This window comes from Pavona decussata, unplaced genomic scaffold (genome assembly GCF_977016875.1).
Source record: "Pavona decussata unplaced genomic scaffold, jaPavDecu1.1 SCAFFOLD_6, whole genome shotgun sequence".
Taxonomy (NCBI): Eukaryota; Metazoa; Cnidaria; class Anthozoa; order Scleractinia; family Agariciidae; genus Pavona; species Pavona decussata.
Window position 1 is genome coordinate 1260636 of NW_028145430.1, and position 15929 is coordinate 1276564.

Consider the following 15929-nt stretch of genomic DNA (forward strand, 5'->3'; position numbering starts at 1 on the left):
TTATTTGGAGCAATTGATCTGATCTTTTAAATAACATGTGAACTTTTCTTTGTGAGAGTCACTGTCTTGAGTTTATGTAATGAACCTTTAAAACCCTTGATAAACATCACCCATAAAACAAGCAATACACAACAGCTACCAAGGACCACTACCCCCCAGGGAATGGATCCTGACCCCTCCCTTATTAGTAGTTCTTGTGCACTGTTACCCAGCATTGCAGCTCTACGCATTTTCCTAAGATGTGCACTTTGCAGTTGGCCCTCTTTCCTTTTCTTCTGCTGTTGCAGTTGTCTCTCTCTCTGTGCAATAACACCAGCTAAGTTATCACTTGTATACATCTCTGCTTTGGCACTGAGTTGATTGTGATCTTTTGATTTCTCCACTTCCATTTTTTCCTGTTGAACTTTAGGATAGAGCAGCCAACGCAGGTATATACCCAGTAAACCAGTTGCCACACCAGTCAAATGGGACATACACCCATCTGGAAAAAAAAATGCATTTTTTTTCTATTTTGTAGATGTACATGTACCATTAATATAATTGGAAATATGACACTCTCTGAACTTAAACTAGCTCCTAAAAATAACCTGAAGTAAAGTAATGGCTACCATCTTTGATAAGGAGAACAGAAGAGGGTTGGAATGGTTCATTTATAGGAGAATCATTCTTTGCCGATGTGACACTTTATATTTTGCCACGTTAGCGTGTATCAAACAATAAGCTAACGAATATTAAAATGGACACCATAAACTAAAAGAGCATGTCATGCAGTGGAACCTCAATTTGTGCCAAGGGACAAGGGACAAGGGAAATTGGTTCATTATATCAAGGGTTCGTTATATTGAAAACCTTGTTATAATTATAATTATTAATTTGTGGCAAAACAACCACAACGTTCAAAATGTTACATGTATATAGAGGTATTTAAGTTAACAATTATTGTTTTGTAACGGTGTTACATTGCACTACCCAGCATTTATTTTAAATTCTGAATGGCTGGTTGATGGTATGGAAATATAATCATCCAAAGATATTTTTTCTTAAACAAATAACATAATTATTATTATTATTCATAATCTGTATGTAATTCAAAGCTAATTTATCGTATTTATTCGATTAACTGCCCTGGGCGCTTACTTCATTTTGGGCCCATAAGGATGGGCTCTAATTCGAGGGTGGGCGCTTATTATTTTCCCAACATTTTCAGCAAGCGAGGACATTTTAGAAAATAACAAAATAAGAGATAACAAGTTTAGTTCGCTTCAACAAGACAAAATAAAGTGCAAAAGCTTAAACATGAACAAGCTACAAACAATATAAAAGTTCATTGACTAACATATCTAAAACCAATTTTGGAACACAACTGATGCCCCTCTTACTTCATGCTAGGCTAGTTCAAAAATTGATTTTTGTTTGGAGGGGAGTGGGGTGGGCACTTATTAACTTTTTGGGATTTCAGGGTGGGTGCTTATTCAAAGGTGGGAGGTTAATCAAAGAAAATACGGTAAGGGTTGCTAAAGCCAGCCCCGGGAATAACCTAGAAGGACAAATCCTTGCTCCTGTTGAACATTGCAAGCCAAATTGTGGCACAATTTAAAAAGTTCAATGGTTTTGTAATTTGTGACACTTGAGCATTTTTTAAAACCATCTTTTTGACCAGTTGATTGACAGAAGTAAAATAAAATAATTAAAAATAAAATAAAATGGAGGAAAAGGCATAAACACAGGGTCCAGAGGAGTTTCGTGTGAATAAATAAATTACTTATTAATTAAAGTCTCACCTTGAAAAATGTCTATACTTGTCGCTTAGCACGATTAATTAGCCCAATGGGATCTTTATGAATCTACTGTAAACGATTTCTTCGCTTCTTATCTGACCCAGATCAACTTTGTTGTTCGCCATTTTGAAAATCAATAACTGCAAGCCATAGCCTCGCTGGCGCACGGCACGTCGCCCGAAGGATTTTCAAAATGGCAAATCTGGGTCAGATAAGAAGCGAAGAAATCGTTTACAGTAGATTCATAAAGATCCCATTGGGCCAATTAATCGTGCTAAGCGACAAGTATAGACATTTTTCAAGGTGAGACTTTAATTAAGTAATTTATTTACCCTTGTAAAAATTTCAGCGAGATCTCGCCGAGATCTCGGTTATCTCGCCGAGATTGGCGAGATCTCGCCGAGTTGACCGAGATCTCGGCGAGATTTCAGTAATTCTCGGCGAGAATTTTAGCGGGCAAAAAATTTCTGCGAGATCTCGCCGAGATCGCGTTAATCTCGCCGAGGTAGGCGAGATCTCGCCGAGGTAACGGAGATCTCGGCGAGATTTCAGTAATTCTCGGCGTAATTTTTAGAGGGCAAAAGTTTCAGCGAGATCTCGCCGAGATTGCGTTAATCTCGCCGAGGGAGGCGAGATCTCGGCGAGGTAACCGAGATCTCGGCGAGATTTTTAGAGAGCGAAAAACTTCAGCGAGATCTCGCCGAGATTGCGGTTGCGTCTTCCATCTCGGCGAGATTCGCGGCGAGATTTTTAGGGGCACCGAGACAGGCGAGATCTCGCCGAGACAAATGCGATCTCGGCGAGAAAACTAAAATCTTGCCGAGACAACCACGATCGCGACAAGACACCGCGATCTTCGCCAGATTCGAAACGAAGACATGTGAACTCTTCAGTGGTAAGGATTAAGTTATGAGGTTGAATGAGTTAAAACTTCACCTTAACCCTCGGTGAAAATAATGTTTGCTTTCATTTTTTCATGCTATAACTGGAAATCGATGAGCTTTAATTATTAAATTGATTTAACTTGTTAGCCGAGATCGCGCTTCGGCAGATTAATATTAAGTGCGCGTCTTAAGATAAAAGTGAGAAGAACGCTGCTCACACCGGACGTTCGTTAACATACTTATTTACTATCATAAAATGAATTCATTGACCTGATAATCTTATCGTTTTATTGTCTAAATCTTTAACTCACCTTTTTAGGCGATTTTTGTCCCTCAAAAGGCGTTTCAGTTATGTCGTAATGCCTGCTGCGAACGATTTTTCGGTACAGGTAGCACAATTTTTGAAAACGCGTTCTTTCCCTTTTCATTACACTGTCTTCAGTTGTCGACATTTTTTTATTGTGCTCTTTTCCCTCACAATCTGTCTCTCAATCCTCGTAAACAACTTGCCGTCTCCGCGGCTTGCCACTTGACAAATGGCGCGAAAGTCCCCAACAACAACGTGAATTGGGCGATGTGATTGGTTAATTCAATCACGCCACCCGGCGATGCTCGCGTAAGCTAAAAAAAAGTTTGACTTGAGGTTTGCGAGGCCACAAAAATTAATCCTGCAGAAAATATGAAAAGTTAAGCTTCATGACAAGTTAACCATTCGTTTATGGCTGGGAATCATGATAAAAGAACCTGTGGTCAACCGGAGAATAGCACACAAGGGATATGATGAGCACTGGTCAACAAAAATGATGCTGATTAAGTTAACAAACTACGGTATCCGAACTAACTGAACTAAACTGAACTGCACACTATGAACTCAGTCACCGCACGTTTTTAACGGAATACGGAATGTCCTGGATAATTAAGGTGCTGGAGAAGGAGGACTTAAAATTTGCTAAAGGGATGTTCAAGCTCGTTAAGCTATAAGCGTGTTAAGAATCAACTCAGTGGAAGTGACCATCAAGTTTGCGCGAGAATTGAGATTTTAATGGCTTTCTTCCACAGCCTTGTATGTCTTGATTGAGAAAGAGGTTAGTTTCTTATATTATTTATCCGTATTTCATCTTACTTAATAGCTTAAAGAAACACTGCGAGTAAAAGAGTTTGTTTAGAAATCGATAGCTTTCACAAAGCGTAATTAGCTACACGAACGATTTTGTCTTTATAACTCGAAACCTCGAAGGTAAAATTTTTGAAATAAATTGTTGGTGATTCACAACTTCTATATTCGTTTTCAATTTGAAGCAGTTAGTTGGCATAATTCATTTACATCATAAGCTTACCGCTTAGTTTTGCTCTTTTGTCCAGATTTCCCAGCCGTAATGATTCAAATGATACGGTAGAAAGTAAGTGGTTGTTTAGGCCCAGTTCAGACGCCGAACTTTTCACGAGCCGAATTTCATTCAAATTAAGGTCGGTCCAAATCACGAAAATCCCGCCTTTTGATTCAGACGCCGAACTTAATTAGACGAACCTAATTTACTTGAAGCAAAACCAATCGAAATGTAAGCGTTTTTTTTTTATTTTTAATTTTTTTATTTGAAATACGTTATAATAATTTATGCATTAGGTTCGGCTCATGAAAAGTTCGACGTCTGAATCAAAGCCGTTCCAAAGCCGAAATTCCCGGCTGAGCCAGGCGGGAAGAACGGCTGAGCCGTTCCAAATTGAAACAGCCGTTCTCAACTGATTCAGACGCCGAACTTTTCATGTACTTAATTCGAGGTATTAGGTTCGGCTCATGAAAAGTTCGGCGTCTGAACCGGGCCTACTTACAGAAGTTATATATTCACTTTTTCGTGGAAAATGCTTAGGGGCGTCTTGAGAACGTAGTTCGGTTATGAGTATCCTGCCAATGTTATTCCGCTGATTAAGAATTTCAAACCAAAAAGCTTTACTTTCACGTCTGACGATCAAATTTTCAGTACACCGCTGCAGATGCTAGCTCGCCGAGATCTCGCCAGGGATTCCTCGCCGCATTTTTTTAGCCGTCTAAATTCTCATCTCACTAAGATCTCGCCACTAATCTCTCCGCGTTTTTGGCCGCCGAGATTTGGGGAGATCGGCGCGTTTTTGGCCGCCGAGATTTTCATCTCACCGAGATCTCACCACTAATCTCGGCGCGTTTTTGGCCGCCGAGATTTTCATCTCACCGAGATCTCGCCACTAATCTCGGCGCGTTTTTGGCCGCCGAGATTTGGCGAGATCTCGGCGCGTTTTTGGCCGCCGAGATTTTCATCTCACCGAGATCTCACTACTTAAATCTCGGCGCGTTTTTGGCCGCCGAGATCTCGCCCGCGATCTCGGCCGAGATCTCGGCGAGATCTCGGAAAAATTTTCGCAAGGGAATGAAACTCCTCTGGACCTTGTGGCATAAAGACTGAGCTTCAAGTTTATTAACTAATTCTTATTAATTTAACTCTAATTTTCAAATCCACATACCGTCAAGTTCCTTCTCGACCAACAGTGATCGCATGGTCTTCATACTCACAGACAGTGGTTTCCTAATTAATTTAAAAACAATTAAGATTATTGACAGAAACTTCATTTCAACACTAAGTACTGAGATGCTGAATTTTGCTACTTGCTGACCCATCTAAATAACTAGTGTTCTTGTTGATGCTGAAAAATACCCAGACGAAATCCACATCGTATCCAACCCTGCAACCCTGATGCACATGGTGGAATCTCTTACATGTACAGTATCTGGGCTATTACTGTTGTCAACTTCAAGTTGGGTGGCTTTCATTATTAATAAGGACCTTACCAAATGCAAGAAGGCAACGTCAACGAAAACGTCACTTGAAAATATAACTTTATTTCATTCGTGCTACTTCACGATTATTTTAACACAAGTGTTGGTTTTTGTGGAGGGAGGAACACAGGACAACCTGGAGGAAAACCTTGGAGCTGGGATGAGAACCAACCACAAACTCAGCCTGGAATTCATCTGTGGTATTTGAAGTTATCGCAAACCAAAGAAAGTAGTTCAATGGTAGTAGCTACCATGTATGGTTCACCATGACAACCATTACTACATTGTAGCATAATGATTGTGAATCTTGACTTGTTATTTATAAAAAACATGTGCCTTACCTCAGTATTTTTGAGTATTCTTCTTCAAGACTCTGTTTGATGTCACCAAACGGGGTTTCAAATTTATTGCCAGCATCATCTATGTTCTCATTTTGCTGCTCATCTGTATCTGTGTCTTGATAATTACTATCTCGATAAACATGTTTTTGCTCCCCAAAACAGCCATCTTTTCTCTGCCAAGTCAGAATCCGCCCTAATCGCTTGGAAGATAGGAAGTTGTGGTAACCAGCAGATGCACACACCATAGCCTGCTCCATGTAAAGATCTCTGTCACGAAAATTCTGATTTGATTCTCCCCTGCGTTCTATTGCTGTCATCTGTGGGTACATATCAGAGCAGATGCGATTGTAAATTTCTTCAAGTCCTCCACTGATGTGGGACTGTTCCAAACGTTTCAACAATGATAGAGTACAACCTGCAAACAAACACACACTCACTGTATCAAGTGAACATAAGTTGTAATGCCACTGTCAATAACTACTAAACTATGTTTTACTGTGTATTAACTAACTGGTAGCTTTTTACTATACAAACTAACTCAAACTGTGAGAATATCGCTCATATTCATGTAATCAATTGCAGTACTCAATCATTCACTTCACTCAGTGGAGCTGTACAATAAATGACCATAAGATTATGTTATTAAACTTTTCTTAGTAGTCAAACATGTACAGGCCAATAAAAAGATTGAAATTATAAGTAAATAACCACTGCAGATATTAATTATTATAATAAAAATTTAGAAAATTTAATACAGACATGAACCTTGATGTTCAAACAAAATTAATTCCTTGAATATACCACATGAGATATACTGTAATTAATATATACTTTTATTAGTAGAAATGAGAGTAAAATTGAAAAGGAGTACAGTTTGCTTATTAAATAATAAAGATTCTGATATTGCAGCTTAAAAAAAAATAACGGTTAAGCCACACAAAGAAGAAAAGATTATAGATGTCTGAAATGTACATGTATGGACAACATGTACATGTACCTTCAAATAGTACAATTATTGTCATGCAGTGTAAGCATTTTGACACAAATTAATCCCTAACAGCCTTAAATCTCTACATAATTTATTTCTTAATCATTAAAAAGGGGAAACAATGTCACTTCAAACAATATACACCTCATCAACAGTCTAGACAAGAAGCCAAAACCATTCTTACATGTACATTGTATGAAATTCACTTAATAAAGACTTCCACATGTGGCAGCACTTCATTTCCAATCTGGAACCTCTAAGTCTAACTAGTTTTTACTAAATTGGCGGGCTCAGTGCAATAACCGACCTACACTGTATGTCGCATTTTCAGATTGGTTTTTGTTTTAGCTCAGATTCACTGGAGTTTTGCATTTGGCTTTCAATTCCTTCAGGAAACATTGCTTCAATGTTTTATCCGCGCTGCTTTGTACTTCATTTGTAATAAAAATCTATGATTATGGGCAGCATTTCCATTTTTATCACAAAACGAAACGTAAAGCAGCGGATAAAACATTGGAGCAACGTTTGCCGAAGGAATTCAAGGCCACGTGCAAAAACTTCGGTGAATCTGAGCTAAAAAAACAAAAAGTGATTTAAATTGTGGTTGGTTATGCACTGAGCACTTCAATTATAATAATTGTGGCCCAGCCTAAATTAATATAATGTATTTACGATCATAATAGAGATCAAGATGGTGAAACATAATATAAATGAAAACAGCCCTGAGTGTTAATTAACCATTTTTATAAGGACATATATATTTAAGAAAACGCATGTAATAACTGGATGACGCATACGTCTTCTTCATATTAAGTTAATTCTTCACCTGGGTACCCCAGTAAATAGAGATTCTCCCAGGAACAATCTATTTCTCCACCCCCTAAGAAACACCTATTTTCTGCGCCGGAAATTTCCGACCAATCCATAAATCCTCGGCGTGGTCTCAGCTAAATTCCTAGTTAACGCGTTAATGGTGAATTTAGGCCGGTAAAATAGACCATTCCTTGATACGATTGCAAATCTTTTATTGTAAACCTTTTTTTTTTATTGTGAATCAGTCTTAACCTCAGATTGTGTTGAATAACAATAAGAAGAAGAGCAATACTTGGTTACCGACCGTATCTCACTGAATCCTCAAAACTAACGTGAGCTCCACGTTGTCACGAAATTACATGTTGTCTAGTCACGTGACAACAAGTCGTTAAAAATGGCGGGAAGATCACGGCATTCATCTTCCCACCATTGTTTCGATAAAACGGTCTGATGTTGTCGACAGGCATTGATCTGACTTTTTACTGGTTCAGTTAGGCCAGATAAATGCTAATTTAGGCGGTTAACAAACGAAATAAGCTCAACTTACAGCCTGATCAGAACACATTTCGCACAACTGGCTTGTGCGGCCTATTTCGTCTTGTTTTTTTGTAATTTTGATGCCTTTAGAATGATTGGGTATTAACAAAGCTCTCACTTGTGCCGTAATATTTGTCTTTGATTTAACTGATCATTCAGGCCCGTAGCAAGGCTAAAACAACTGAGGGGGCTTAGCAAAATGGTGAAACAAAACTACCCCCCCCCCCCCATTCCTCCCCCCGTCACTCTAAAACAGACTGATTTGGGAGTTTAAGATTCAATGAGAACATCAAAACAACTCGGTAGATTTAGTAAGTAAAACAATAACTTTGTACCTGGATCACACTCTTAGGTACATGTTTTTGCCTTTTCTTTAACATGGACTACTACGTGAAGTTTCCTAATTTCACGTTTGAAGGAGGACGTAGACAAACAACAGCAAAATTTCATTTCTCTTTTTAAATTTGGAATCGGGCAGTAAGAATCCGACTGCAGGAGAATTTTTTTTCTCCGGTCTTGATGACATATTTGTGAGGCTTTTTTTGTGTGACAATGCGGGAACAAGTCTAAATTGTTGTAAACTAAGGACATTTGTATTGCTTAAAATGAGCGGATGGCTTAGAAAACAAGTAGTTTATTTCGACAGCTTTCACGGCTTCAGATTGGTTCATTTCAATCCATTTTGATTCTTATGTCCGATTCACAAGATAGGAGTGCCTGTTAGCGAAGGAAACTGACAGCTAGTAAACAGACTATTAAAGGTTGTGATAAGGCACTTGCAGGGTCAGAACTCAACATTAATTTGTTTTAATTATATATTTTTGGGCACATTGCTTTTTTACTTCCAAAAATTCTGGGGGGCCTCAAGCCCCCCCTGCCCCTCCCCCCGCTACGGGCCTGTCATTGTATCATGTGGGAACCGAGACTGACTATTAACCACTGATCAGTAGTACAGCTCATCTATTTCCCCGTTTCAAAAATTTTAGTAGGGCATTTTTGTCCATTTCCCGAAAACCGTAGGTCTTATTTCCTTTCCGAAAATCATAAATGATCTTTTTTCGGCACCTGAAACAACATTTTTGTCAATCCGAGATCACTAGGCCTTAAATTTCCCATATCACGAAAGTTCGAAGTGAAAAATCCCTTTAGAAAATTGTAGGGGGTTAAGGACCTTCTGAACAGATAATTTACCGAAACGATCCTTTGGGTGCCCCTGATACTGTTGTTCTTTAATAGCTGTACTCGATTTAATATGTGTCGCCATCGGATTTGTTGTTATTCTCTGTAGCAAAAAGCTCACTGCCTTTTTTAGGCTGTCGATGTGGCTTTTTGAAAACTTTAAACGTTCAGATTAGATGCTCAAACTTCACTCAATCATAGGAGGATTTCGCCGCGAACAAGCGGTTAATTTCAGCAGTTTCGAAAGCAATTTTTTCACGGATGTTTTGGTTTCAAAAAGAAGAGAAAAAAAGAAAAAAAAAACGTCTGTCCTCGTGTTGAACCGGTGCACGAAAAATGTAATCGACTCCACCCTTGCTGCAGCGCTTCAATCGCTTGCGCCAACCAAGCAACAACAATGAAAGTGCTTCAATTGTACCAACACATTATTGTTTCGGCTCGAACAGCGAGCGGCTAATCCGACGCTTCGCTGACTTCATTGTTCAGCGAAACAAAAGGTTTCTAACAAAAGATCTCCAAAAGATGCCGCTAGGAAAACTGAGGTTTTTTGCATACGTTTTTTCTCGAAAACGAAGAGCAAACCAACGAAAAAAAATACAGGGCAATGTTTGTTGACTAAAACGAAGCCCACATGCAAAAATTGAGACAAATCCGCAAAAAAAAAAAAAAAAGAGCCCAACATTCGACATAAGGCGGTTATGCCCCCAGCCCTTCAATTTAAATGCAAGAGAGCATAATGTTAGGGAGTGTTCATTATTTATGGGGAAGGGGGGCTGGCAAATGGGAGGGGGGGACAAGCGAAGTTTACTCCCTTATTTAGGGGGGGGGGGGGGGTCAGAAAAGTTTTACTCTGGATCTTGGGAAGAGGGGGGGGGGGGAACAAAAAAGTTTGAAGGTTGATTTCATTAGTTTTGGGTTTTTTTAAATTCTTCCAGGACCGCATGACAAATTTTAATGTACATGTACTTGTACCACAGTAAATCAAACCATAATCTCACACCAATAGTTTACGCAGCAAATGGGTTCCATTCAATGGACTTGCTAGTCAGATATGTTTGGATTTCACTGACTGCACCAACAGCCGGATAGGCCGCCCTCAGAAATACTTGTTGATCTAGGCCTTTCGCTAGAACGGTTGGGTGAAGGCTGTCAGTGTTTTGCAGGTAGATCATGTGATCTGACAGTGGCAATATAACTTCTTCTGCACTTTCCCCAGTCAAGGACTCCACAACTGCAGCTTGGCACAGTCTTTTTCTCTTTCCTTTCCTTTTTTTTTGCTTTTCTTTTGGCCTCTCTCTGCCTCCTACTCACTCCACTTTTTTTTTAGTGTTTGCCAGTTGCACAAACATCCTCTTTAGCTGCCTTGTGGTATTTTCCAGACTAGTGATTACACTCTGTATCACTTTAACCTGTACATTAACATACGTAATAGTTTCTTCTACTGCTAGTGAAGCAAGCAAAAAGCAGGCGAGTAAAGCACTAAGTGGAGGATGAGAGTATGGTTTGATAATAAATGCATCATTTGGGGGGGGGGGTCAAAAATGTTTACAAGTTCTAGATGGGGGAGGGGGGGGGGCAAAAAAAGTTATCCTTCATCATTGAGGGGGGTACAAAAAGTTCCAAATGTTCCGTTTCCCCATTTGCCAGCCCCTCCTCCCCATAAATAATGAACACTCCCTTAATTAAACATGTCATCTAATTACCTTGTACCTCTCCCAGCTGCAGAAACAGAGCTTGATGCGTCAAGGTGTATCCCTCAGCTCCCTCGGCACTGATCAATCCCCAGCACCTATCGGAGATCTGGCATGGTTTATTTGAATCTGAGCTCAACCCAGTGCCTGTCAATTCACTCATGCAATGGTCACTTGTTTCCTCGTCAAAACTGATCATATTTCGTCTTCTCTGAGGGTCATACTGCCGTTTTTGAAGCTTTTTACTTGTAAACGGTTTAAAGTTGACCCAAGGATCGGACACTTGTTTTCTGAACTTCTTGAAGTACGCCGGAGATGATTGCTTAAGAAATGGAAGGGCATCTCCAGCAATAACAGAAGCTTTGTTATAGAGTCCATTCACTTGGTTAAGAACATGGTTGTCTACATCCAGTTGACCATCCCGTACATCATTCATAATTGAGAGGAAAGCTCCTATCAAAGAAAATGAACAAAATGTATGGTGAATCATGTAGAAGTCTGCATGTACAGTCATGTACTGTAGATACTACATGTAACAATGTATTTACACCACACAGCTGTAGGTCTTGAGCCTTTCTTTGGACCCTTTAAAATCTGACCACCATTTTATTCAACAAATTTAATTCCTGTTTCTTGCAGTGGATAAAACAGAGGACCCAATTACTGGACCAAATGTTTTTGCTGCCAATTTTGATTTGCTACATTTAGCAAACTAAAAACTTTAAACTGAAAGAATCTACTCCCCTGGACCTGGTTGTTCAACTAAAGCAGATTAAATGCTAAATTATCCCCAGTTAAAGGTTAACTGAGGTTTTCATCTTGCTAGTGAAAAAATGTTTTTAAAGCTAAGTAAACTTAAATTAAGCTAATGGTAAAGAAAAGTCTAAGTCCAAAAACTAACTAAGGCAAAAAAAATCTCTTGGAAAAACCTTTAATTATTAATAAGTAAGTAAAGTGCAATCAAAGTTCGTGTTAACCCAGGATTTATTTTAGCTTAATGGGGCTTTGAAAAACTAGACCCTGATTAGGCCACTAAAACCTGGCTATATATTTACAGGGTAGTGAATTTATAATAAAGAGGTTACTATAACTTTATATCAATTAACTCCATCATTCACATTTAAGTTTTAATGTCCAGCTCAAACTTACTACATGTAGGGAGGGGGGACTAATGTGCATACATGTATTTCTTCTGTCTGAATTTTTTCTAAATAAATATGCTTTGAATATGAACATAATTTTTATACACATTTTCTCTCAGTAGCTTGCAAGTTACAAAATAAATGTTGCTTCCCTGCTAGTAACAATTTGCAATACAACTTGGTGTCTCGTAGCAGATTGACAAATTTTAAATCAGATAGGGGGATTGATTGCTTGAATCCGAATGGTTGTAAATGGGTAGGAGGACACAATGGTGCAGCGTGCTGTTTGTTAACAACTAAGTACACACATCAACTATGCTTTATTCTAAAATAAAAATTATGATAACTTTGTTTTAACAGCTATATTTGATTTTACCATAAAGTCAATAGAAAATATCAAAGTGAATAAAAATTACGGAGCTTGCTTACTCAGATGAAAAAGTATAAATTGAACACAAGCATCAGATTTCAACTTTGAAGGCAGCTAATTCAACCAAAGATTTTTACATCCATTTTTAGCAACTTTGCTACAAAAACCCTATTTAAAATTTTTTTGTGCTTTCATCAAAACAAATGAGCCCCTTGAATTGTTTATTGTAAGCCCTGGCTAAAACAGTGTACAGTACCAGGAAGATAACTATTTTATTCTAACATGGCTTACACATAACTGGAAAACATGTTTAGAAAGCAAAATTTGTGCCTGCATGCATTACATGTTAAAACCTTTTCTTGCTTTGAGAAGTAAAGTCTCCTTTAATTTGCAACAGTTACTACAGTTGAATCTCTCCACAATGGCCACCTTGGGGACAGAAGAAAGTGGCCGTTGTGGAGAGGTGGCCGTTATGGGGAGGTAGGGGTGTAATATGACACCTTTTGTTTTCGGGAAGTACAACATGTTTATTGTGCCAAGTTCATGCTTACTGTAGCCTATAATGGCAATACAATCTTAAATAAGATATATATATACTAGATAAAATACACAATAAAACGTAAATAATGTTTTGAATCAAAATGTTAACAGGACGAAACGAGCAAGGTTTGCAACATTCGCTATATTGTAGACAATTTAATGCTTACTGCAGCATATAAATGGAACACAATCGAAATGCATATATCATTAAAATGGATACAGAAATGTAATGTTATGAAGACAAATGTCGGTTACTGCATCAGTTTATAAAAAAAAAAAAAGGTTTTTACAAAAGAGAGCTGTACTGGCCGTTGTCGAGAGGTTATTATTTTTGGCAGTTGGGGACGCACTTTAGTGGCCGTTACCGTTGTAGAGAGGTGGCTGTTGTAGAGAGGTGGCCGTTAGTGGAGGTTCGACTGTATTATTTTCTAATGTGCACGGGGAGAAGAAAGGCCTGAAACAAAAGCATTCACCGAATTTGATGCATGGTGTCTGAACCAGGCGTTCAAATAAGACCACTTAAAACATCTCTGAATAATTCTTTGCTATTACAACTTTGAACTCAGATATCGTGATAACAAATCAAAATATCATGGAAAAAACTGGCACTGTTTAGTTCATTGATGTCTTGTGAATCGCCCTATACAGCTATTTTGCTCTTACCGTGGTGTTTGGTACCTGATAAATTTAATTGCAATCAAACAGGCCTTGGTCATGAGTGCAGGGAGTTCATAATGCAAAAAACTGCCAATATTATATTTTTGTCAGAAACTACAGTACATTTATACGTGTGGCAAAGTTTTCTTAAAACTGGTGTGCCTACAATTTTTTTTCCTGAAGGACATCCACAAAAATGGGACGTATAGTCTTTAAAAGCTGTAAGTACCAATGTAGCTTGGGGGTCTTTGCCTAAAATTTGTATTTTAAGTAGTAAATGAAAGTCCTCAAATAATTATAATAATTTTGTGAGTTTTGAGATAAACAAATAAATTGTAGCAATCCATTTACCATTAAATTCTGAAGACTTAAAGAAAGTCTAAAAAAAAAATGTGAGGGCTTTACAGTGTATTTGGTCACTGTGCCTGTAGGCATACATGCAAATTTATAACGAGTACATGTATTGTATGACGAAATTTACATGTTTTCAGAGCGTGTCGGAGATTTCAAACAAATAAAAACAAACTTGCATGGATCGAAGTGAAGTAAAATACAGACATATAAATAAGTTCAATAAAAAAGATCAGTCTTAATATTGGAGTTTGTCAGGTGTAATTAAACCGGCGTAGTTTCATGACCTTCACAGTTGGAACTAAATACTCAATATATTACGCTTACAAGAAAAAATTCGTATTGAGCTGACCTGAAAATGTGGAAGTTTCAAAATATTATTGAGATCGATCTGATAGAAGATACAGTAAAAGATTGGCTGACAAATAAACTCATAAGTAGCTTTTAAAAACGTAAGCCTCGAATAACATTACCTTGGGCGACCCGCAGTCCGAAAATACCATCCAAATTTATACTCTTGTATTCCCTGTGGTAGAAGTCAAGAACTCTACTCAAAGACGTAATTACTTCTTGTGGGTCATAGTCGTTGCGATCGTAAGGAATCGCTGGCGCCAGAAGAACAACAAAGCTATAAAGGCAAAGCGCGACCGTTGAATGTGACTTTCCGACCATCGTTTTTCCTTGATCAGTAACCCCAAACACAACGAAACAAAGCCCGTTGCACTTTAACACAAATGAACCAATGCGGTTAAACTTCTGCTAATATTTGCGCTTCGTTGCGGCCTATTGAAAATGCGCCAAACTCGAATGTAAATGAGATATCGAATATAATTAACGCCCGTTCCAGTCCTCCTCCTCCTCCACCGTCATCCTGCCCTCCCCTCCCTTCAGGCTATGCATTCTTGTAAAATCTTATTGAAGTTTGCTAAAGCTGGGATCTTGTAGGTCAATTCCTACAAAATTGGGTTCTTTTTATTTTTGAACGCGGAGGAGGGGTATGTAGGTTACGATTCAAAGAGTCAAAAGTTAGGATGACAGTCAAGTGAATCGTATGAATTTTCTCTAGTAGCCGCCATCTGCCTAGCGGCTGAGTACACTTTAATTAGCTCCTCCTCCTTATTTCCAATTTTGTTTTCCTCCTACTTTCATAACCTACACCCTGAAGGGATCTTGTGGGTCAATTCGCATAAAATCAGGGCCTTTAATTTTGAAGTGTGGGGAAGTGTACGGTAGGTTACGATAGAGCGGCCGGTGGAGTGCCAACTTTCTTTTATTTGCACTCTGAAATGGAAGGCACATTAATACTGAAAAACAATTGAGGAGTTACCAACACCTCACACGAATAATAAAATATATTTCAGTATCAAACAGCACAGCATTTGGAAACTAGATGAGTGTCGCATGAAGAGAATCCCCGCCATTCACAGAGTCAAAAGTTAAAATCACACTTTGAGGTCTATCCATACTCAAGCCGAATCATGTGAATTTTCTTTGGTAGTACCATCTGTCTTCCAACTGAACACATTATACGCCTCAGCATTAATAAGTTTTTATATCGTTTTGTTTACTCCTTAATTGCCGAGGCCCGCAAATGTCGACAAATAGAGAGAATGATTTGCTAAACTAAACTGTCTGGTTACCATCGCTCGAAAGATCGTATTTTTACCGAAAGTAAATTTAAATGAAATAAAATGGAGATTAATTAAACTGCAAAAATCCCAATAGATTTGCTGCTCCCCACTTTGGGCCAGTTTGCATTCATAAGTGACTCAACAGACGGAGGCAAGGTTTACAACAAGAATACTCGATTGTTTAGGTGTTTCACGGCGGCGTAGGAAGGCAATCATAT

General features: G+C 38.5%; 1 protein-coding gene across 1 annotated transcript; it reads right to left on the reverse strand.

The window, feature by feature from the left end:
• LOC146489081 (UPF0764 protein C16orf89 homolog) lies at positions 1–14889 on the reverse strand. The gene is made up of 5 exons (XM_085105993.1): positions 14554–14889; positions 11033–11473; positions 5813–6227; positions 5159–5220; positions 1–481 (listed from the first exon to the last, which is right to left on the reverse strand). Exons 1-5 carry the CDS (start codon positions 14750–14752, stop codon positions 27–29), a joined length of 1572 nt encoding a protein of 523 aa, XP_084962119.1. The 5' UTR covers positions 14753–14889; the 3' UTR covers positions 1–26.
• Between the last annotated feature and the right edge of the window lie 1040 nt (positions 14890–15929).